Source organism: Coenobita brevimanus, chromosome 99 (assembly GCF_032717465.1).
Source record: "Coenobita brevimanus isolate Jiangsu-jjx chromosome 99, ASM3271746v2, whole genome shotgun sequence".
NCBI lineage: Eukaryota > Metazoa > Arthropoda > Malacostraca > Decapoda > Coenobitidae > Coenobita > Coenobita brevimanus.
The window spans coordinates 20,751,393-20,777,283 of record NC_137052.1 but is presented as its reverse complement, the minus strand read 5'-3'; the positions used below and the strand labels follow the sequence as shown (position 1 = coordinate 20,777,283).

The following is a 25,891-nucleotide window of genomic DNA, read 5'->3' as shown; positions in this document are numbered from 1 at the left end:
TTCTTTGTACAAGACCAAACTATCTTAGTCTTGGCCTTCATGTCTCAAAGTGGGTAGAATAGGATTTTCTGTTACTATTTTTCAACTGTAACTTACCAATATCTGTATTTGTTTTTCTGCATATCTATCCATCTATCTCTAAATCCATGTATCTATCTGTCTTCCCACAAGGGATGGACATAATAGAAGAATCTCTTGGTTGCATTGTGTTGCATGTTTCTTTAGCTTGCAAGATTTTCTTCCATTGACCCCTTCAGTAATGCCACTCAGGGATGAGTGAGGATGGTCACTCTCATCTTAAATGTCAGGACCAACTGCCTCACCTCGGGCTCCCACGCTCCTCATGGGGCAACGTAGGATTGGATGATGGATGGATGGATGAGCCCCTTCAGTCTGCTGACATATATTATATTTTAGTCTTGATACCATCAGATGATTTTACAGTTTGATAAAGGGTTTTTGAACTGGAGGAGTTAATCATCATCATCATCCAATCCTGTGTTGCCCCATGAGGAGTGTAGGAGCCAGGGGCTAGGCAGGTTGGTCCTGACATGATGAGAGTGACCAGCCTCACTCATCCCTGAGTGGCATTACATGAGCAATTAACCCTAACCATTCCTTGATAAACCTACAAAGGCTCAATCCGGCTAGAGCGCCTGGATTACCTGGAGAAGTTAAAATACCTTCATTTACCCCTTCAGTATACAGCTACCGCAAATTGACTAGGACCTCCCCCCACAAGGTATTAAAAACACAGAAATCATAATATATCACAATGTTTGTTCATGAAATGCCATTCTTTAATATGAAATCATGTTTCCCTTGTTTTTCAGGACCAGTTGGATCCATTTTGGCATGGAATCACGTAGATCTCTAAAGTAATCTAAGGCCATTTTTATGCACCAAACATTTGTCAGTTCAGGCTTGAGGTTGTCCAGATTGAGTGTCTTCTTCTCTGCCATGATTTTCTTCATCTTTGCCCAGCAGTTTTCTATCAGATTTAGATCCGGACTGTTGCCAGGCCAGTCAAGGACCTCAATCCAATTATCCTGAAGCCATTTTATCACCTTTCTTGACTTGTGACATGGAGCTGAATCGTGCATGAAAAAGTCGCACCCATGAATAGCAAAGAAGTTTAACAAATGATCTTTCAGATCTTGAATGTACTGGCCACCATTCATCATCAAGTTCTTAGGAAGAAAGTAGAGGCCTCCCCTTCCCATTTCACCTGAGAAACACCCCTATACCATTACTGATTTTGGGTGCTTAACATTTGGCACCGTGTAAGCAGGGTCATTTCAAGTACAGGAGGCAGGGCGACGAACCGTGGCAGAACGCTTTTGGAATACTTGAAATGTGCTTTCATCGGAAAACATAACTTTTTTCCACTCATCCGATGTCCAGTGTGCATACTTTTTGGCGAACTGAATGCACTGCTTCTTCAGACGGTCAGTGAGAAGTGGTTCCTTGGCTGCAGTGCAGCTTGGCAAACCCAGCTTCTGCAAGCGGTGTTGGATATTTCAAATTGAGACGTCTTGTAACAGCTGGGGATGCATTCTCTTCAATTTTGCTGCTGCCAGTTGACCTTTCTTGATTACTTCCCTTTTCTGAAGTGTATCTGTACCTGTGGAAGTCATCCTCTTCTTTCCACCACCATGCTTGTGCTCTAATAAGACATCAGGTGGCAGGCCGCGCACTGCAACAAGAATCTTCATGACGGTCGACTTTGCGCGGCCAGTGCGTTCACAAATCATGTTGATAGGGACATTATCCTGCCTCCATGCAATGATATGGACCCTCTCATCCCTTGAGCAGTACTTTCCAGGCATGACAACTCGACTCTAGGAAAATAACAAGGCAAACAGTAATGCGTACGAAAGAAGGGGGAGATGCAAGCTTGGAGTGATGGGAACATTTACTCCCACTCTCGCTTCTTGGCAAGCACTGACGTGCTGAGTGTTTCACCATCTCCCGCCAACACAAGAAGAGTTGCCAGTTACTTCTTGCCCAAAAAATTCACTTGGTAGAGGTGGAAACACAAAGCAAAGACAGACAACTCCCCCATAGCAGTTCTGTGTGTAGGTCCTAAGTCAATTTGCGGTGGGTGTAGAAGACTCTTTGAAGCTGAATTGTATTATCTGGAGGTAGGTAGGTAGAATGAACTGGAAAATGTATAATTGAGTTGAAGGTGTTAACAGCTCGTGACTGTAATTTGTTAAATTTCATATCCAATACATGTTGATCATTTTCTTGCAGGATCACCATTTACTATACTTTTTACACTCCATTTCACTTTGTTTTCCAACATTTTGCCTGAAAGTCTTCGCCACCTCTTGGAATTTTTGTTTCTGTCCATTCCATCATCATCATCGTCTCTGACACCTTGCTTCCTCCTGGGAACTTCCTAAATGAGGGGAGGGGGGGGGGGAGTTCAGAAATGCCTCCAAGCTACCATTTCCCCCCACACCTCCCTCACTTAGACACTCATCTTCCTCTGCTTCTTCTCTTGCACCAGTACAGTGCTTCACTCTGCTTCCATACTGCATAAGGTCTGCCTCTGCCAACACTACCCTCGATCTGACTTTCACAAACTTCTTTGGTACTGTTTCTGTCTACATTCTTTGTAAATATCCATACCATCTCAATGTATTTCTTTTTATCCACGTGGTAATTCCATATCTCACTCCTGCAGCTCTTTCTACCATTCCATAACACCCATAAATTTCGTTATTACTCACACTCTCCATCCTCTTGATGCCTGCAACTGTTCTGAAAAGGGCCATTTCTGGGTAATTTCTACAGCATGCAACCTAGGAAGTTCTTGTCACTCACTGTCCAAGTTTCATCCATATGAGTCTGTGCAATAGATCACTTTTATGTGGAACATACTGAACCTCTATAAAACTCTCCTACCCTTCAAAGTATAAGCTTTCCAGTTACTCATTTCCTTTGAAGTGGTCTCCCCTTAACTTCACTCTCCATTTTGCCATATTTAAACAGTAGAGTATAGCTCTCAGATATGAAGCATGTAGTATTAAAGGGGCAAAGACATCGTGTGTAAGTTTTGAGAAAATGAGTTTTTTTTTTTTTCTCTCCAATCATGGCTCATGTACATACAGTATGAGGGATGAAAATGAATCTGAAAGTTATCCACACATTGTAAGGAGAGAGAGAGAGAGAGAGAAAGAGAATTCTGAAAATTTTTTGCTGAATTGTTTTATTTTTCTATCACCCTGCAGTTTCACCCACATGAAAATACCGTAATGGTATACATGCTGGATGAATATTGTGAGGAGAAGCACATGATCAGGAATTTGGCATCTCTTTTTAATGTGGCAGCGTCAAGATTGACTCTTATCAGATACTTTTATGTGAAGCTACATAACATGGTGAATGTTTTTGGTGTATCCGATAGAGCCAGGATTTGGGGGGCTTGAATGATGAGTGAATGGAAGCATGGCCCATTGCTTTGGGCAAATTTGGGCTGTCTGGACATTGCTACTTCTCACCCTGCCCTCGGGTGGGAAAGGAGGTCCGAATGATGATGATGATGATGATGGTTCATCAGGACTTAGGTGCCTTCAGTAAACTGACTGTCAGGATGATGATAATTTTCATTGAACTTATCAATATATTTCTCTGTATCACCATCCACTTACTTGATTTAGTGCAACCATCAGTTGATTGTACATAGTGACAAGCTAAATGGTTTCTTGTAACTCAAGCAATCATATACCTTTACTGAATATGATGATAACCATCTAACTAGTGAATAGGTGCTTGGTGGTGGTGTGGGTTTAGGCATTTCATCTGCATGTGGCCCATAAAAGGTTAAAATCCAAGAGATGAGTGATGTTTAATGCTCATGTAATACCACTCAGGGAAGAGCAACTGATCACTTTTGCCTTGAATGTGTGGACTGAGTAGGCTCAGGCGTGTGTGTGTGTGTGTGTGTGTGTGTGTGTGTGTGTGTGTGTGTGTGTGTGTGTGTGTGTGTGCACGCACACGCGTGTGCTTGGGAGTTCTATGGTAGACGTAATTTTATTCTGCATGTCTGTGTGCTCTCTCTCTCTCTCTCTCTCTCCTTAATCCTACCTTACCCCATTCTTGGGTAGAAATAAAGGTTAGGATGAGGGTTTTGGGATGGACTCCACCACTGTACAGTATATAAAATTAATAAAATTGTCATTCACTCATTCTCTGTAGTAATATATTCATGTGACTGAGCAACCACTCGATGTACTGCTGCTCTTGGGTGTCTGCCTTTTCCTCTTCATCCTTTTTTCCTGCCATTCTCTTCTGTCTTTCCTTCATTCTTTCCTTATCCTTCTGCCTACGGGTGACTTTACACTCCCTCTTCTGTCTTTCTTTCCTTCATTCTTTCCACTTCCTTCAGTCTGTGGGTGACTACACTGAATGATAAGCCAAGTGGTTTCCTGTTCACCAGGAAACTATTTACTATGCTGGGTGGTAACCATATAACCAAATTTTGGCGCCTGGTGGTTTAGTGGGTAATTATTGCACTCCAATCAGATTGAGCCGGTCAGTGAAGGTTTATATCCAAGGGATGGTTGGGGTTGATTTCTTATGTAATGCCACTGAGGAATGAGTGAGGCTGGTCACTTTCATCTTAAATGTCTGGACCAACTGCTTAGCCCTGGGCTCCTGCGCTTCACGTGGGGCGATGTAGGATTGGGTGATGGATGGATGGATGGACTGAGCGACAAGCCAAATTGTTTTGCTTTACATGTGTAAACTGAATAGTCAAGCCCGAAGCCATCATATGTATGGTGGAGGAAGAAAGGATTGAATGACCATAATTTGACAGGTACGATATCCTCCATCCGTGCGATGTAGCCGAGGACTTTGCTGTGGCATATGGGTTTGACAAACTGGCCAGTGATGGCCACCTCCCATCCACATCCACCATTGGCCAGGAGTGTCAGTTGAACTACCTGTCAGATAAGATGCGCCTCCTTCTCTCTCAGAATAATTATATAGAAGCTGCAACCTTCTCTCTCTGCTCCAAGGTAGGTGAAGACAAGTATATTTGGTTTTTGAGATGTACTGTAGACCCCCACAATATCAAACCTTGATGTAACAGATTATGGATTTATCGCACACCTCTGAGCCCACTGAATTGTGTGTGTGTGTGTGTGTGTGTGTGTAAAACATGTTAGTAGGTGTAGTGTTTATTAGTAAAATTAGTAAAGTCTGTTTCAATGAACTTCACATAGTTAAACTGTTCCATGCCCCAGCCAGGGATAGAACTCATAACTGCTTGGACAGCATTTCAACTTCTGTGATGATTTGACCATCACCCCCTCCAGTGGGTATTGCATATTGTATTGCATTGTCATGTTTGGAGACCGGAGCGAGCAAAGCGAGTAGTGGTGGCCACGTGCTGTTTTGGTCAGTTTTTTTGCTATACATAAAAAAATTTCCATTTTATTGGTTCAGTGGTTCATTCATATATAGTACTATGTGATCTAGTAAAAATTCCATCTTGCTCTATGAATTTGTAAAAATTCAGTATAGGAGGTGTAAATTTTTAAATATTACTTGTAAAAGTGGGATAAAATCTTTATTTTTGGACCAGTTATGTTCTTATTTGAACTGGAGATTCCTCTGAGCTTGGCACATATTGAAAAATGTAAAAAGTAAAAACTTCAGACCACCAGGTGGTACAATAAGCTGATATAGGCCTATTATGAAAGTTTGTTAAAAAAAAAAAAAAAAAAAAAGGTAAAAGATAAAATCCCTATTTATGAAGCAATTTTACTCTAATTTTAAGTGGAGAAATCTCTGAGCTTGGCACACATGGGATCAAATGAAGGTGCCCATGGGGTGGAACGTTGGTCACTGGATCGAGGTGGCCACCATCTTAGCAACTTCACATATATTTTTCAAGACAAGATAGTGGTCACCTCGCTCCAGTGGCCAGCATTCAACCGTGGATGTCTTATTGTGGTTATTACAGCTCAGTACAGTACTTGCTTTTGTACAACCATCTTACAACAGATGGATGAGTCCATGCAATTTATTACTTACTGTTGTATTTTCCTGTTACAGATGGATTTAGGCGAGCGCATGCGTGTACAGCTGGATAATGAACCGTGGGTAAGAATTGGCAACCCCAAGACTAGTGAATGTGAGGCTCTCCGTACCACCCTGCTTCCTGGCCTCCTCAAGACACTCTCGGCCAACAAACACATCCCACTGCCTCTCAGAATGTTTGAGGTAAATATACTCATGGTGTTGGCGACAGGTGGTGGCACCCATCATCCATTCGCTTGATGTGTTGCTGCCTACCTTGTTCTATATGTATATCATTCTTTTTCTGTGTCTGCTCTCCTCTCTTCCTATTCTCTGCCATGCATCCTGTCACTATCATCCATTCGCTTAATGTGTTGCTGCCTACCTTGTTCTATATGTATAGCATTCTTTTTCTGTGTCTGCTCTCCTCTCCTCCTATTCTCTGCCATGCATCCTGTCACTATCATCCATTTGCTTAATGTGTTGCTGCCTACCTTGTTCTATATGTATAGCATTCTTTTTCTGTGTCTGCTCTCCTCTCTTCTTATTCTATGCCATCCATCCTGTCACTGTTTATTACTCTTCTTTCTGTTTCGGGTGGTTCTTCACCAAGTGAAAAGCCAAATCGTCCTTTAACGCAGGAAATAGTATTTACAATGCTGGATGGTAACCATGTAATAAGAAAAATGGGTTGATGTGGAGCCTACTGTGTTGCCTGTTAACTGAGTGGAAATGCAAATGCAGGGCCCATCCAAGAACCAAAGCGTCACACTAATCCCACACCTCATTGTGGTGAGGTGCTGTCTGCCACAAGGGGACATCGGTTAGTTGTGCTTGATGGTCCTGAAAGGGCAATTGCTTTCCTGCAGTTGATGGGTTTGCTTATTCAGGCAGGCTAGGCTTACACAGCAACATTCATAGTCAAAAGTTTGCATAAAATTTCACACTTTCTGCTTCACACACTTTCATCTGGTGACTAGTACAGGTATTCCTAAGCAGTGAAGAGACTGGTATGTTTATCTGCCTGTAGGTGATGCTGTAGGATTAATTCATCAGGGAGGAAAGTTATAGTCAGATGCCATAATCTCAAGGGAGTGGTAATGAACAAGTTGTCTCCATGTCACCGTGCCCCTGTCCTTTGCCATCAGGCTGCTGTCCTTCCAGCTCACACTGCCTTCATTTGTGTATTTCTTCACTTTATTCTCCCCCTCTCCTTCACCCATATTCTGTTGTAGTCAGTCTCTTATGCTCCAAACTATCTCATGGTACTTTTAAGGCTTTCCAGCTCTTCAACACCATGTTGCTTTTGAACCTTGTTGTTATATATGTGTCTGTCCATGTAACTCTGCATGCCCCTCATATAACTCATGTCCTGAGTCAGTCTTGTGCCTCCAGTACCCCTAGCTACACCATGTCATCCATTGGGTTCACATTCAGATGAGCCTATGGTCACAACAACAACAACTGAGACACTTTGATTCATAGGAACAAAAGTTCACTGCCCATGGAAAGTGAATTTACAGCATTGAATGTATCAGTCAGAAATGTGGGTATGTGAACTTCTCAACGCCACTGAATGTTCTGAATTCTTCAGCTGTCTCACTCTTGAAGTGGAACATATAACTCTTATCTTTCTTTCATAGAAATGCCTATTTTAAGAAACTATTGCCCATATTAGTACTTTTAACTGTTCTTTCCTGTCACTGATGCACTTTATATATGAGTTTTCAGTTTTAAAATCTTTGACCTTCTCACTGTTGTAAGACTCAGTAGGAGATTATAATAATTTATTTCATCTTCTTCATTATCATCATCATCATCATCATCATATTTTATTTACTGAATTTACTTTTAGAAATGAATAACTGAGAGAAGGTCTAGCAGTAGTATATGCCTTAATCAGTTTGCACAATACCTTGATGGTATCCCCACCTGTTGGAGAGAAACCCAGCACCTCTGTGAAACTGCTCTGCTGGATGATCTTTTTGCTAATGCCATCAGTCTTTTCTTTCTGGGAAGTTCTTTGAATGGTCATCAAAAGGTAGTTTCAGTAAACTGCTGTGTCAGTGTAGCATTTGAGTCCTCTCCATGAGTACGGTGTTTGTTATTGTCTAATACCATGATGTAGCACCCCATTCATAGATGGGGAAAAAAAGAGGTCTGGATGTTGATGGTAATTATAATGTAGAATTAATTATGTGTATGTGCAGATTGCAGATGTTGTGGTGACTGACAAATCTGCTGCAGCCACCAGGGGTACCGGTGCTCGTAACCAGCGCCACCTTTGTGCCATTAACTACAATGTGCGGCCGGGCATGGAGGTGTTACAGGGACTGTTGGACAATATCATGGTGGCTCTCAAAGTTCCATTCAACCCCGATGGTGGCTCACAAGGATATTGCTTACAAGGCAAAGATCGTAAGTACCAATATGGCAAAAATCTGCCTGTATGCAGCCAGATGCTGTAGTGAGGAAAGTAAATTGTGCTGTAGATATGATCAGCCAGGGCTAGTTGGACAATTCTGGCCTCTTAAAAAACTTGCACACACTGTAATGAGCATAAGATCTTCATTTTTATCTTGGACCTAGAGCAGTGTATTGGGAATGCATTAAGTGGGGGGGGGGGGGAAGATAACTCCGGGTCTGTTTCCAGCACTACCTTACTTTTTTTTTTTTTTTTTTTTTATAAGTAAGTGGGGGCACCCACCATCCACTCACTCGATGTAGTGCTGCTTTCGGGTAGCTGCCCGTCCTTTCCTTCCTTCCTTCTTTCCCTTCGTTTGCTATTGTTTTTCTTTCCTTCATTTTTTTCCTCTTCCTTGTGCCTACGGGTGACTCTACACTTCCTCTTCTGTCTTTTCTTCCTTCATTCTTTCCCTCCCCTCTGTCTACCGGTGATTCTGCACTGAGTGACAAGCCAAATGGTACAGGAAACCATTTACTACGGTGGGTGGTAACCATATAATCAAATTATGGCCCCTGGTGGTTTAGTGGGTAATTGTGGCGCTCTAATCAGATTGAGCCAGTGCAGGTTTATATCGAAGGGGTGGTTGGGGTTTACTGCTTACGTAATGCCACTCAAGGATGAGTGATGCTGGTCACTCTCATCTTAAATGTCAGGACCAACTTGCCTAGCCCCGGGCTCCTATGCTCCTCATGGGGCAACACAGGATTGGATAATGATGATGATGATGATGTAATTGGTAGATTATTAACCCATGGGGATGAAGTAAGGACCAGATGGAAAGAATATTTTGAAAGCCTGATGAATGGGAATGAGATAGCAGAGCCACTGTAAACATGATTGGTTTTGGGGGTGTGCAGAGAATGAATGCAGTGCCAGGAAACGTGACACTTGCGTAGGTGAAGAATGCCGTGAAGCAGCTGAAAAATGGGAAAGCAACTGGGGTTGATGAGGTGTATGCAGAGATGATTAAGTGTAGTGGAGAGAGCAGAATGAAGTGCTTCTTGGAGATATGTAAGAAGGCATGGATGAGTGAAACTGTGCCATCAGAGTGGAAAAAGGCTATGGTTGTACCCCTGTACAAAAATAAAGGTGAGCGAAAGAGTGCAAAATTTATCGTGGCATAAGTTTATTGAGTGTGGTAGGGAAGGTATATGGAAGAATTGTTATAGAGAAAATAAGATAGATATCAGAAGTCCTAGTGAGTAATGAACAGGGTGGCTTTAGAAGTGGCAGAGGATGTGTGGATCAAATATTTGCAGTAAGACAGATAGCAGAGAAGGTTTGTGGGAAGGACCATAAGGTGTTTATGGCATTCATGGATCTGGAAAAAGCATACGACAAAGTGGACAAAGAAGGATTGTGGAAGGCTTTGTGCATGTATGATGTAGATGGTAAGCTGCTGGATGCCGTCAAGAGTTTTTATGATGGTAGTGAGGCATGTGTAAGGGTTAATGGGCATCTAAGTGAATGGTTCACGATCAGTGTGGGATTGGGACAAGGTTGTGTGATGTCCCCATGGTTGTTCAATATATATATATATATATATATATATATATATATATATATATATATATATATATATATGGATGGGTGATGAGAGTAGTAAAAGCACAAGTAATGGAGAGAGGGATGGCGTTGGTAATGAATGGTGATGGATGGAATATCTCAAATTGGTTGTATGCTGATGATGCAGTACTGCTTGCAAATACCGAACAAGAACTTGGTAGACTAGTACAATGTTTTGCTGATGTCTGTGAGCATCATGCCTTGAGAGTAAATGTAGAAAAGAGTAAAGTGATGGTTGTTGAGAGAGAAGGTGACTCCCAGTGTGATGTTGCAGTGAGTGGAGAGAGACTGGATTTGGTGAGAGAGTTCAAATACCTGGGTACAGTGATAGAAAAGAGAGGAAAATGTGCAAAAGAAGTGGAATGTAGAGTGACACAAGGAAGGAAAGTAGCTGGTGCTATGAAGGCCTTGCTAAGAAGTAGGCTTGAGTGTTGCAACTGCACGAGGCTTACACGAAGGAGTGTTAGTGCCAACAATGGATGTGAGACTATGGTGTGGCATGAAAATGAAAAGTCAAGAGTGAGAGCAGTGGAGATGGGACTGCTGAGGAATGTATGTGGAGTACAGAGAGTGGATAGGATACAAAATGTGATTCTTGAAAGATGTGGAGTGAGGAAGTCTGGACACCAGAATCGAAGAGAGTGTACTGAGATGGTATAATCATGTGGAGAGAATGGATAACAATGGAGTGGTGAAAAGGGTATATCTGAGTAAATTTGAAGGAGGGAGGAGGCAAGGTAGGCCAAGGAGAAGGTGGAGAGATATGGTGGATGAATGTGTGAGGAAGAGAGGTTTGGAAGTCGATGAGGCTAGGGGACTGACAGATCAAGCTGGCTGAATGAATTTTGTGAGAAGTGCATGATCAGGGATTTTTGGTACCCCTTTTTAACGTGGCAGCGTCTGGATTGACTCTGTCAGATACAATTATGTGAAGCTACAGAACGTGGTGAATGTTTTTGGCGTATCCGATAGAGCCAGGATTCCGAGGGCTTGAATGATGAGTGAATGGAAGCGTGGCCCATTGAATTGGGCAATTTTGGGCTGTCTGGACATTGCTACTCCTCACCCTGCCCTTGGGTGGGAAAGGAGGTCCGGATGATGATGATGATGATGATGATATTATCAGCACAAAACAAAAGCTCACTCTGTAACAGACTGAGTACCATCATTCCTATTACAGTATGTGTGGAACATCATGTCTAGCATGTACCAGTCATTGCCTTATTAACCATTCTCATGTTAACATATTCATACACCAAGACCAAATGGAAGTTAAAAAGTATAGGTACTTTGGAGACAATCATTAAAAAAAAAAAGAAAAAAAAGAAAAGAAAAGAAAAGAAACGATAAGCTTCTACTTTCTCACCCCCTCTTATGATGGAAGCATGAAGCTGCTTTACAATTAGCACAACTTGACATGTCTGGAAGTTGACGTGGGCACATCAGTTTACATACATCATCTTGGTACTCATGCAGCCAGTAAAAAAAAAAAAAAAAAATTAATTTAAAATTCAGCTGGGGGTAAATGATTTCTTGAAACCAACCACCTGCCCCCTTGCTTACCCCCCTGACTGGCAGTAACAGCAGCTTTAAAAAGTTATGCACTCTTACTTGGATGTCTGTCTGTTTTGTCTCATGTGATTGACCCCCAGCCCCCTCTTTTGTGCATTTAGTTTTTAAGTTGAGAGTGTCACTTGTTAGCAATGTCTAAGCCTTATACAAGTCATGATAACTTTGTACGAGTTAGCAAGTGTCATCAAATAAGTTTAAATAGCCAGCTATAAACCAAATGAACAAACTGGTATTAATGAATGGTCAGTAAGCCAATTAGTGACCAAGTTCAAGGCTGGGCAGGGAGGGGGGGGGGGACCAGAGTTACCCTCCCACAAACACGTTGGAGGTAGACTGGAGATCTCAATATGCAGCCTAGCAGTTATCATTTAGTTGGATGAAAACCCTCCCCATACTGCTGGACAGCTGAAGGAGCAAAATTCCGTTCAGCTCCAAGACATGTACGAACCATTCAGAGAACCATACAAAAGAGACTGAAATTTTGGAAAATGACTGCCAGGAAAAAGCCTCATGTTACTGATGTCCAGCATAAAAAGAGGGGCTTTTGCAGAGAAATATGCTTCATGGACTGTAGATGACTGGCGACGAGTTCTGTGGATCAGTAAATCAATGTTTTTTTGTCAGTGACATCAAGGAGCAGAAGGTGTGGCATGTTGGAGAGTCAGTTCCCTGCAACCCAAAGTTTTCAGTACAGACTGTCAAACACCCTTCCTCCCATATGGCATGGAGAGCTTTCTCTTATTGAGGGCTAACCAACCTTACTATTCTTCTTATTGGCCAGAATGTCACCATAGATGTTAAATTCGCTTTTAAGACGACCACTTGGCTGACTACTTTTGCAGCGACTGGCACAGAAGTGCTGCAGCAGGACAAGGCTCTCTGAGTGCAAAAGTCATCAAAACCTGGCATTGCGCAAGTGAGGTGGAGTGGATTCCTGATTAGCCAGGGAACAGTCCTGATATTTCACCCATTGAGAACCTCTGGGCGATTGTCACACGCAAATTAATAAACAAAGACACTTCTACAGGGGCCAGATTGGAGGTTGCTCTTCATCATATATGGAGCTGTTTTTCCCCTACTTCCCTGTGGAAACTTGCAGTCAATGTCCCAGATCATTTTGGAAATGCAAATGAACAAAGGTTACCTCTTCAACAAATAAAAGGATCAATGAAGAGAAATGAAAATTGTATTACTCCATGTACTTTGGTTGCTATGATGATTTAATTATATCACATATATTTGTCTTGCATGGTCGAGTTGCGCTGACAGTGTATTGGAAGTATTTGTTCAGTTTCAAATGATTTATATCTCCCTGAGGATTAACCCACTGGGGAGGGGGGAAAGAATACTTCCCAAGTATCCTTGCCTGTTGTAAGAGGCTACTAAAAGGGAACTTTTTGTCTCCAACTTATCTCCTCTTCTCGTCAGTCCTGCCTCTCTTCCTGATATTTCTGTTTCTTCCGGCCTGTATTTTTTCACTACTCCTCTCAGGTTAGATATTGGGTTTTATGGCATGGATTATTTAAGGACCTTCCATTGACACTGACCCATCCTTCCTTGCTCCTGATGCTTTAATGCCAAAGTCGTTTCATCACTAGCTGATTCATTGCCAAAACCACTTCACTGCCAGCCTTTGTGCCAAATAGCCAGTGTATGGCTTGGTGCTAGTTCTTCAGTATTCCTTCACTGGGGAGTTGAGTGGTGAGTGAAAGTGTCTAGCCCATTTCACTGAGCATGGTTTTGATAGTTCTCCATTCTTGCATTTTCTTTCCTCATTTCCTGGACCGCACCTCATCCCCTCCTTAGGTGGAAAAAAAAAGAAAGAGGTTAGGATGATGATGACCTGTAGCCTACTCACTTATCCTTCAGAGGAGGGAGGATGGGAAAGGTCAGGATGGTGATGATGTCTATTACTTTCAGATCCCAGCTACTTCCCTGGTTTCTGTGGCAGTGTGGAGGTGAATGGAGTGGAGGTGGGTTGTTTGGGACTGGTTCACCCTCAGGTCATCACAAATTTCAACCTCAACAACCCTGCATCTGTGCTAGAGTTGGATCTTCAAAAGGCCATAGATATCACCAATTTTGGCCAGTGACAGATGTGAAAAAATAAAATTAGAATTTGTCAACCATGTCAGTAAAAGCATCATATTTATCAAGTGAAGACAGATTTCATGTGGCTTTCACTATTCTTATATTTATTACCAGTACATACTTCAGCCAAAGACAGTGCACTATGCCATCACCATAATGCAGTCCCTCACACCACAGCATACCTCGTGCAACTCATAGCACAAACAATCCTTCAGCAGATGCATAACAAAAGATCTTGAGGGGTACCTGGCTAAAGTCACTGGTGTCCTGTAGTCCACTGGATTCACATCTAGATGAGCCAGGGGCCACAGCAAATAGAAGACCTGGACTTCCTCACCACTATGAGAACTTTATAAAAAAAAAAAAAAAAAAAAAAAAAAAGGTTTAGCATCCATTGTTGCTGAATGGGAGGTAGTTTTCTTCAATCTTTAGTGTTGGCTGTGATAAAGATATGAATATTTGATAAGGCATTTCTTTGTTCCTGTTCAGGTTTCAGGAGTACTGTGCTGTCAGTTAAAACTCATACTGAATGTAGTGTCAGGACTCCATATTATAAATACAAATCATAACAGAATGCATGATGGATAGATAGATAGATAGATAGATAGATAGATAGACAGAGCACCAGACAAGGTGTGGGAATGGGATAATAGCTTGCAACTCTTTAAGTGAAGGAATGTTGATCGTTCACCGGAAGCTGTACATACACACAGACATACAGTGTTCTAGATTCCACGACAGTATAGCACACTTGACACGACCCATGCTAAACGAGAATGTAGCAAACAGAGCTCAGAAGGAGACTGGCCATAGAACCGACAGGTAGTAGGGAGAAGGAGGCTAGCAACATGGGCGACAGGGTGGAAGAGAGAGAGAGAGAGCGAGACAGGAGGTAGCTCGCGGGACTCTACTTTATACTTCACTCGTGTGTGAGAGACTTTGTTAATATTTCCAAGACAAATAAAAATAGTCCCATACTAATCTTTACCTCTCCTGTCATTGTATGACAAAAGGGAACGAAGATTATCTACTTACAAAACTACTCATATAACGACTGCTCGTCCACGAGTCTAATATATGTATAACAGATCTACAAAACACACTACAAAGTTTCTACAAAGTTACTGTAAGAGTAGCACAGTATTCATAAGTTTATCAGATTTCAGAGATGGTATCATTGGATTTCAAAATAGCCTAATTGCTCACCCTCATTATGTACCATTATGAAGTAGATCACTTTTATGTCTGCAATTGCATTTATGATAATAATTGGAGTTGTGTTTGCTTATTTGCACTCATGAGCATATGCACAATAGAATATAGCTCTCTGTGTTGTGGAACCCATGTGGGTGGAGAGTGCTTACTTGCATCCTCTTCTTCTTGGAAACATCTTTTATTTTAACCTTCACCATGTCCATACTGCTCATCAGCACAGATGATAAAGAAGAGGCTGAAATCACAAATTGCTCAGACAAGTTCAAAGAAGTGCCTGTGGAGTTGTAACTTAATGCTTATTTGAATGTCAAGCCAGTGGAATGCTTGCTGAAGTTACCCTTCTTCTGAAGTGCACCATCATCATTTGGGGGATAGGGAGTTGAGGGACATTTGTATTACTGGGCAACAGATCTACCTATTTATATCGGAGTGACCACGTGAAGGCATCCTTCTTCAGCCTGGGAAGTTATATGGAGGAATAGATGGACAAAGGAATGGGTTTGTGAAGGTTGATGTAGTGAGGAAGATGAAACAGAGTACTGGAACTTTAGTGTTGTTTGACCATATGGAGCAAATACAGAGTTAGCAGTTAAGTAACCATGTTCAACATGATGTATATTGCAAGTTATTCTTGCTGCATCCAGATGGTTTTATTTAGCTTTGGAGGGACAGTTTAAAAACTGACATCCACTTTTTTTTTTTTTTTACAAGGAAGAAGGAACCAAAGGCCAGGAGCCCACAAACTGTTCCTTCCAAGAAAAAACTACAAAAGAGAGCCAAATTCAAAATCTGTTCATTTCGAGATGCCTGGACACACTGCATTTGAAAGGCAGGAGATCATAGGAAGTAGGAAATACATACAGAGGGAGACAGTTCCAGAGTTGACCTGTTACATAAATGAAGGACTGGGAGCAACGGTTAGCGCTTGCATTGAAGAGTTGTACGGAAAATGGATGAGGATTTGTTGCTAGATGGGTGCTACGTGCCTGTCGTAGTGGTGAAGGGATGCACGCAGACAGTTCAGAGGAGCAGTGACCTTTGGAGTAGTGATAGAAAAGAGATAAGGATGCAACAGTGTGGCGAAGAGACAGAGGTTGAAGGGAGCCAGTAAGAGGAGAGTTAATGAGATGAAAAGCCTTTGACTCCACCCTGTTGAGAAGAGCTGTATGTGGGGAGCCTCCCCATGCATGAGAGTTGTACTCTACACGGGTGAATAAAACCCGTGTATAAAGTCAACAACTGTGCAGGGGTAAAGAAGGAACAGAGTCAGCTTAGCACACCTAATCTCTTGGAAGCAGATTTTACAAGAGATGTAATATGATCTTTCCAAGGTAAGTCCCAAGTGAATGCAACCTCTTGCATGTTCAAGGATGATGTAGCATTGAGCTTGGTATTATAAACGTTAGTGGGTACTCTTGTGGAAGATTTTGTCAGGTTGATAGGTGTAAGAACTGAGTCTTTGATGCATTAGAAACAACCAGATTATTTTTACCCCAGTCAGAGATACGAGCCAAGTCAGACAGTAGGTGTGCCATAGCCTCATCCCTTGTTTGCACAATATGATTTCTCTCTCTGACATGAATAAAAGTGAAGTTAGGAAGAGTAAAATGTCATTGGGTTAAAGGTTAAAGGGGTTAAGAATAGTAATGTTATATGTTTGGAGGGGAGGAAAACCAAGAGCAAAGTGGAAAAATAGTTAGGGAAGTATTATGACAGAGGGTGATGGGTTGTGGAGGAAGTGGTTATTACCGTACTACATGGGAACAGTTGCCTGGATATCCTTCCATTCCTTCTCTTTGGGACGCCTCTTACAATATAGTTCATTGGGGAATAGATTATTAACTTCTTCAATTAGATGACTAATTTTGCATTTTATTCACCCTTGCACCTTCTCACGAGTATACTTAAAACGTTGGATTACATTTATCTCAGTCTGTTTCTCATCCATTCCTATACATTTCTTTGCTCTTTCCAGTCTCCTCACTAAACTCCCTCCTCTTCTACTGTTTGGAGACAAAGTGCCATCACACCTTATGGGGTGACTCGGTAGTTAATTTTCACGGTCATTCCATTGGTAATTTTATGTATACAGTCAACCTTTCTCTTTTTAATTATGGCCATCATACTCATTTTGATTCAAGAACTCATTCTTCCTCATGTCTTGACCTCTCTGGGGGCACACCTTACACTCTTGATTTTCACCGGACTGTGATTGACCAACTTTTTCCTATTTTACTAACCCCAACATCCTATGACCTTATTCACTGTCCTCCAAGATGCTGTTTTGATCGAGCAGATTGGTTTTCCAAGACCCAGTCACCCTCCCTCACCACATCATACCCATACCAGTCTCTCACACCACACAACACAGCATGCCTCACCACATTACTCTTAGGGCTTTAACCAAAGGGCTTTGAAGCTTCCGCATCCAGTAGGCTACTTTTCTGTGTCGTTTTAACTTTTATCCCGATCATTACTTAGTCAGGACCTACACAGTGGCTCCTCTCACACCTTCAGGGTCCAAGTGGCACTGATATCTTCATAGCGCCACTTTCTTATCGGTTTATTTTGAATTGACGACCAACTACTCCTGCATGCTGTTTATGCATTTTCAGCAGCAAAACTGATAACAAAAAGGGCATGCACGATGTTACTGATGAGATATATAAATAATTCACCTATTGAATGCAAGGATGTCCACTTAATTTTATTCTTGCCATTTACTTTCATGTCGATTTGTTTCCCCTTTTCACCTAATAGCTGCCCTCCCTTTCTGACCAGTCCCTTTTCTCTGAGGTCACACACTATGGCCGCGTCTCAGGTTGTCGTCGGTCTGCCTCTCGCAACTCCACCCTAGAAACCTATCTGTAGGCTAGAGTCTCTACTCAACCCTTGTATTCACACCTCTCACTCTGAACACTAATTTGTCATCTTCCATCTCTCCACATGCCCAAACAATCTCAATGTGCCCCTTCTCATCCCACCACTAATACATTTAAGTCCCATCCTTCCTCAGAACTCTTTATTCGCTATCCATAATTCTCCCTCCCCAGCACCCCCAGGCCTATCATTCAAGGGCACACTACACATCCATCTAATCATTATTACCTGACGGTATCATTCAGCTTAAGATACACTTATCCAAATGAATCATCATCATCATCCAGACCTCCTTTCCCACCCTAGGGCAGGGTGAGGAGTAGCAGTGTCCAGACAGCCCAAATTTGCCCAGTCCAGTGGGCCACGCTTCCATTCACTTATCATTCAAGCCCTCGGAATTCTGGCTCTATCGGACACGCCAAAAACGTTCACCACGTGCTGTAGCTTCACATAAACGTATTCGATTGAGTCAGTCCGGACGCCGCTGCCACGTTAAAAAAGGGGTGCCAAATCCCTGATCATGTACTTCTCCTCACAACATTCATCCAGCCAGCTCGATCTCTTGTCAGTTCCCTAGCCTCACTGACTTCCAAATCTCTCTTCCTCACATACACATCCACCATATCTCTTCTTCTCCTTGGCATACCTTGCCTCCTCCCTCGTTCAAATTCGCTCAGATAGCGTATACCTTTTTCACCACTATTGTCATCCATTCTCTCCACATGACCATACCATCTCAATACACTCTTCGATTCTGGTGTCCACAGACTTCCTCACTCCACATCTTTCACGAATCACATTATTTCGTATCCTATCCACCCTCCGTACTCCACGTACGCTCCTCAGCAGTCCCATCTCCACTGCTCTCACTCTTGACTTTGCATTTTCATGCTACACAATAGTCTCACATCCATATGTTTAAGTTGGCACTAACACTCCTAGCATCGTGCAGCCGCAACGCTCAAGCCTCTGTTTCTTATCAAGGCCATTGCACAAGCTACTTTTCTTCCTTGTGTCACTCTACTTTCCACTTCTTTTGCACATTTTCGTCTCTTTTTTTCTATCCACCCAGGTATTTGAACTCTCACCAATTCCAGCCTCTCTCCATTCACCGTTAGGCCTACATATCGCACTGGGAGTCACCATTTTTCTCAATAACCATCACTTTACTCTTTTCAGCATTTACTCTTAAGGCTCGACGCTCACAGACATCAGAAAACTGCACTAGCCTACCAAGTTCTTGTCCGGTACTTGCAAGCAGAACTGCATCATCAGCATACAAGAAATTTGAGATATTCCATCCATCACCATTCATTACCAACGCCATCCCTCTCTCTATTACTCTTGTTTTTACTTCTGTCATCATCCCATCCATATATATATTGAACAACCATGGGGACATCACACAACCTTCGCACGCCCACACCTATCGTGAACCATTTACTTAGATGCCCATTAACCCTTACACATGCTTCACTACCATTATAAAAACTCATAGCTGCTTACCATTTTTTTTTTAATGTGTCTGACTCTGGGCATAGGCTTCACAACCTGCTTCAAAGGCCCAGTAGTCCTCCTACATACCATACACCTCTACATGTCACCACTTCGGCGCTAACATCCACCGTCCATATTGGATACATGCTAGGGCTGTCTCATACAGGACTGGTGTATTGGTATTAGCGGGGGTATTTTTACATGGCGACGGGTCTTCTTGTAGATCAGTAAAGTTTGTTTTTATTAAATTCAAATCCTTAAACTATTCCCTGCCCCAGCGGGGATTTAAACTTGGGTCCGGTAGGACTGCAGCCCACCTCTCTACCGACTGAGCTGCCGCCTCCCCCGTATATGCGCTAAACCTTCCACAGTCCTTCTCTGTCCACTTTGTCGTATACTTTTTCCAGATCCATGAATGCCATAAACACCTTATGGTCCTTCTCACAAACCTTCTCTGCTCTCTGTCTTACTGCAACTATTTGATCCTTGCATCCTTTGCCACTCCTAAAGCCACCCTGTTCATCACTCACTAGGACTTCTGATATCACTCTTACTTTCTCATTAATAATTCTTCCATATACCTTCCCTACCACACTCATTAAACTTATGCCACAATAATTCTTGCACCCATTTCGCTCCCCTTTTTATTTTTGTACAGGGGTACAATCACAACCTTTTCCACTCTGGTGGCACGGTTTCACTCATCCATGCCTTCTCACATCTCCAACAAACATTTCATTCCACTCTATCCACTACATTTAAGCATCTCTGCATACACCTCATCATCCCCAGCTGCTTTCCCATTTTTCAGCAGCTTCACAGCATTCTTCACCTGTGCGAGTGTCACGTTTCCTGACACTGCATTCATTCTCTGCACATCCCCAAACCCAGTCATGTTTATAGCCGCTCTGCTTTCTCTGTTCCCATTCATTAGGCTTTCAAAATATTCTTTCCATCTGGTCCTTCCTTCATCCCTATGGATTAATAATCTAGGCTACCACCTACATCCTTCATGCCATCACATTTCTTTCTGCTTTCACTTCTACATTTCCGCACCTTTTTCCAGAATAACATCCTATTTTCAGAGTACCATATACTGTAGTTTACATTCATTTTTCTTCCTAGATCATCATTTATCTCCTTCTTTTTCCTCTTCACTAGTCTCTTTACGTGCTTCTTGCCATCAATATATTCATTTCTTATTTCAACTGAACCCCTGTCCTGTAACCACTTTAGCCACTTCCTCTTTTCCTCCACCGCTCTCTTAACCTGCTCGTCCCACCATGCTGAACCTTTTTCTTTGTTGTTACTCTTGCCACCACACACCGCTTTAGCATTCCTAACAAAGCAATCCCTATATGCATTCCACAGGCTGTCCAGATCCATTTAATTCCAATTCACTGATTCTAACTCCCCCTCTACTTTGGTCCTTTAATCATCTGCCATTTCTTTTATCCTCAGCTTCTCAACTTTCAGTCTTTCTCCCTGACTGCTCCTCTCCTGATCCACCTCACTCCTCTCAGCTTGATTTTGCATGCCACAATCATATGATCTGACAGGCCTCCACATCGTCCTCTCACGGCCCTCGTATCAGCAACCATTCCCATCATCGACCTCTCTACGAGCAGGTAATCAATCAGGCTTCTTTCAACACGATCCTCGTTCCCTCTATACCATGTATATTTATGTGCATCTTTGTGTTTGAAATACGAGTTACAAATGCACACCCTTCTCTCCTGACACATATCCTTTAGTCGCTTCCCATTATCATTTTCTCCTGGTGCTCCATAACAACCCATTATGTCATCCCCAGGACCAGTATCCCCCATTACGATAACTTTATAGCTCCTGGGCATTTCTCCCACTACTTCATCTAGCTCATCCCAAAACCCGTCTTTCTCTCGCTACTGTCCTCACACGGTGCATATGCTACAATAACTGCCACTTTCACCTTCTCAAACTTGAACTTGACATACATACAGCTCGAGCTGACACATTTGTAGTCTCTCATTCCACTCTGCCACACCTCATTCATCAACAAAGCAACTCCTTCCTTGCATCTTCCTCTCCCATTCATTCCCGATCTTACACATTTCACATCCTCCCACTCCTCCACATCACACCCTTTCATCCTCGTTTCAGACAGTGCCATCACGGCATATCTCGCACTCTTAAATACATTCACCACTTCCATCCTCTTGCTCTGGCCATGCGAGTCTGTCCATTTGGTTGGGGCCTTGGGCAGGTATTGGGCCCTCCGAGGCTTTCTGAAACGACTGCCATGATTAAGTGATTTTGGATAAAGGAATCTAGGAGACACTTAACTCTGCCAGAAACCCCGGTTATATGGTTACCACCCAGCGTAGTAAATGGTTTCCTGCGTGAAGGAAACCATTTGGCTTGTCAGTCAGTGTAGAGATCATATGACACCTCTACATTAGCTGAGTGGATGATGGGCGCCCCCATCCACCACAGATGAAGAGATTAGATATACCATTCATTAACCTATTCACGAAAAGCCTTCCCTAAAGTAAAAGAAAAATCCTCCGGTAGGAGAAAGGGTAAACTAAAAAAAGCAAAGAAAAAAAGTGCTGACACGGGTCTGGGGTAAACGGGTAGTATCGTAACCAATGGGGTCTGTTTCCATGTAAAGTGGCTGTTGCTGCTATAAAGCTCGAAACAAGGGAAAAGTATTCATTGGAGATCTTTCAATCTTTAGCGGCACCTCAGTAATTTGGGTATATCTCTTCTGGTGAGGAAGCCGAGTCCTATCCCACTTGCTTCTAGTGACCTGCCAGACACCCTATAAAAATTTTCAGCTCATACTTTAAATATACTTTCAGCATTGTTTCAGGTCCCAGGGCTGAAACATACAGTGACAGCACTGTGTGGGGCGCTGGTCCCCTCACCCACCTTTTTTGTCTTGAAATTCGTTTTTTTGTTTCTCTTACTGCTGCAATATAGCAAGTAGGCAAACTTGTGTATGTGGCAAAGTGTTGGGGAAGGTAAAGTTGGGCTGCTGTGCCTGTGAAATATTCTTCCACTTTGGTTTTATTGATGCTGAGGAGTGAGAGCTGTGAAGCCGGGTATAAAGACTTTCTTAGATCAGGAATTCATCCTGATGGAGGATTAGCCGACTGGATCCGAAAGGTTATTCAGGCAAGTGAGGGAGTCAGCCAGAGGCTTGAGGTCACTGAAAGGAAATTAGATACCTCTAGGGCAGTTGCAAAAGGTGCTTCCCAGTGCTAGGCCGTTTGCTGATATAATCAAGGATGGAGTTAAGGCACTGAAGGGGTCAGATTCAGAAAAACACGAGGTGCAAGAGAGCGAACAGCAGGTACTGGCTGTAGGATCAAAGAAGGGGATTAAGATAAATAGTGCCTGAGTGTGTGGGAGCATTAATGACTCACTGGCTTCACTTCCCTGCCAACACAGATGCCATACGTACCTGGCTCAATGTAGGATGTTATTATGCAAATTAAAAGGTGCATAAAAAAAACATTTAGGGGATATATATTAACGAAATATCATGATTCTTGACAAAAACGTTTTCAGTAATTAAATGCGGTTCGGTATTGCGTGATCTGAGTGTTAATTTAATCCCGGATAGAGCTTTGACCTGGCAAACCTGACCTTCACTATTTTGTGCCTGTAATAATCTTGATACGCTTTAATCACCTCAGCAAATTGATGTGATAGTCAAATTAACAGTTTCTATGGATTGTTGTACCAAATTATCACGCCAAGAGTCAATATATAAACCAAAACCGTCATTTCTGTCCCGACCGTCGTTCAGTGAGGACCTGCGCCACACACCTCCACTACAAGGACATATTTGAGATACGGCAGCATCCCTAGGAGAGGCTCTGTCCGACTGTCACTAATGATTTTCGAGTATAAGGTGCTTGAGTCTCGTCACTTCACTGATCCCACAACACAGCACACCCATACCAGCCTCTCACACCATACAACACACAATTAGCCTCCCTCACCGCACCATACCCATACCAGCCTCTCACACCACACAACACACAATCACCCTACCTCACCGCACCATACGCATACCAGCCTCTCACACCATACAACACACAATCAGCCTCCCTCACCACACCATATCCATACCAGCCATCTCACCACACAACACACAATCACCCTACCTCACCACATCACTCTAAGGGCATTAATGGAAGGACCCTGAAGCTTCCTCATCTATCAGGCTACTTTTCTGTTTCATTTTAATTGTTATCTCATCACTGAGTCAGCACCCACACCAGCGGCTACCTTCACACATTCAGGATCCTTTTCCCTGCGGCATTGAAATCTTCGTAGCACCACGCTCTTATCGATTTATTTTGAATTTACAACCAACCACTCTCCTGTATGCTGTTTATGCCTTTTCATCATCAATACCCATTGCACAAACATCATGCACGATGTTACTGACCAGGTATATAGAGAATTAACCCACCCAAACCAAGGTCGTCTTTTTAATTTTATTCTTGCCATCTACTTTCATTTCCTTTTCGTTTCCTTTCCTTTTTATCTTACAAGCAGCTGTCCGCGCTGTTCTGTCTCTAGCAGCCTTTCTCTTCAGTCCCTTATCCCCGAGGTCACACACTATGACCTCGTCCCAGGTCGTCTTCGGTCTGCCTTTCGCAACTCACCCTAAATGTTCGCACCTCACCCAGCGCACCCAGTTATCGTCCTCCATGCCCTCCACAAGCCCACACCATCTCAATGTGCACCTCCTCATCACTAATCTGGTTCCATCCTTCCTCTTACCTCTTCGCTATCCTAACTCCCCTCCCCCTCTCCCGGCCTGTCATTCAAGGACGCACTACACATCCATCTGATCATTATCGTCTCTGATGGTATTGGCTTAGGATACACTTATCGAAGTGGAAGGATTACATATACCATTCAGAAACCTATTCATGAGACTTAGTCTTATGTAAAAAAGAAAAAAAAAAAAAGTGATGGAAAAATCAAACTAAAAAGAAGAAAAAAGCGTCGACTTTCAGGGAATAAACTGGCAAGGATGAGGTGTTACGAAGCCTCCGTAGCAGACGAGTGTTACAGCCCTTTCTGCAAACTTTTTTTTTTCTTTTTTTTTTTTTAGGGTATCACCAGACAATTTCCTCCGGGTAAGTAGTGGAGTAATAATTTAAATATCCTTCCCTCCATCCTTCCTCACATTCTTAGCTCTCCTCCTGCTTCCATGACACCGCCTTGGGCCATCCAGATTGCTAGGAGACGTATTATTAGCTTTCCTCCCTATCTCAGTTCTTAACTTTCCTCCATCCCTTCCTCCTCCCATCACTTCTTAACTTTCTCCCATACTTCCCTCACTACTTGCCGCCCTTCTTACCTTTCCTCCATACTTCCCGCCATTCTGAAGGTTACATACACTCTGCTTTTAGCTTTACAGGACACTAAAGAATTAAAGTCTATCTATCTATCTATTGCCAGACGCCATAATCTCATAAGGGATGGCCGTTTGACGTTGAGTTTTTTGTTTTACGGAAAGTCACAGGACTGATTAAACACACCTAAATTATTTGCTTCTTTAATCAACAATCGTTAAAGTAATCACATCATGCCCAAAAGTTTTCCGTGTTATGACTAAGTAGACAAAGTTAAAGCAGCCACACGTTCACCATCTACTGGATGACCATACCCACCATGAAGTACCTGAGTGCTATTTGCCCACCGTCCTGCAGTACTTCATAGTGTTCACATATGTCTCGAGGAACTTCTCTAACCACTTCGCCATGGATTTGTCTTGACACAATCATCACGTTATGCAAGGCGAACACTTCACCACACACCACCTGGAAAAGAATAGAGTTCAAAGTATGGTTGTACACTTTCGGTGGTGTAGTGGCCAGGTGCAAGGCTAATTTTAGGAAGCCCAGAACCAACATAATTTGGGTGGCAGTATGAACAATGTAACTTGCAATTCAAAGTAGTAGACGTCTGGGATCATTGGACAGCCCGTTTACTTTTAGGACATAAGTGGGTGTTAATGACTTCAGCAAACCCAGTGAAAACCACTCTTGGTACCCCCCTACTTCCTCAAATAAGACTATATTGAAAAGACGTTTATTGAAAGACTAGCACTGAATAGTAAGTGAACTAGTGAAAGCTTAAAGCTCTCCAATTTTCAGTTACCCAGGCTACCAAATTGATATTTATAAGAAAACCGTCGGATACCATTATTTTACAGTTGTGATAGGGATATTAAAATCTAGTCCGTAGTAGCCATTACACCACTGATATGACGCTGCATGCTGTCAGCAGTGGCCTCGGCTAAACGACTTTCAGAAACTTTTGTCCCTACTCAGTAACGACCCTGCTTCCCACGGCTCATCACCTCCCTCTCATTAGTACTCCGGCATCTTATTTCTCCATCTCGTTCTCGCTCTGCTTTTCAATATTCTCCCCAACCACCTCGCTTTAGCACACTCCTAGTCAGTTTGTCATTTACACCCTGTTCTTGGGCTCCCTCCTCTTCTCCTCCCAAACACCCCACTCTAGAAACACGCCTACACTCACCCACTCCCAACT

General features: G+C 42.7%; 1 protein-coding gene across 1 annotated transcript in view; it reads left to right on the top strand.

Moving 5' to 3' along the window:
* beta-PheRS (phenylalanine--tRNA ligase beta subunit) overlaps positions 1 to 14,659 on the top strand; it is a 37,996-nt gene extending 23,337 nt beyond the window's left edge. Inside the window, exons 7-10 of the mRNA XM_080283919.1 lie at positions 4,829 to 5,030; positions 6,073 to 6,240; positions 8,247 to 8,454; positions 13,562 to 14,659. Coding sequence (XP_080140045.1) covers positions 4,829 to 5,030; positions 6,073 to 6,240; positions 8,247 to 8,454; positions 13,562 to 13,734 — 751 coding nt within the window. The 3' untranslated portion in view covers positions 13,735 to 14,659. The remainder of the gene's footprint in view (positions 1 to 4,828; positions 5,031 to 6,072; positions 6,241 to 8,246; positions 8,455 to 13,561) is intronic.
* Positions 14,660 to 25,891: the final 11,232 nt, after the last annotated feature.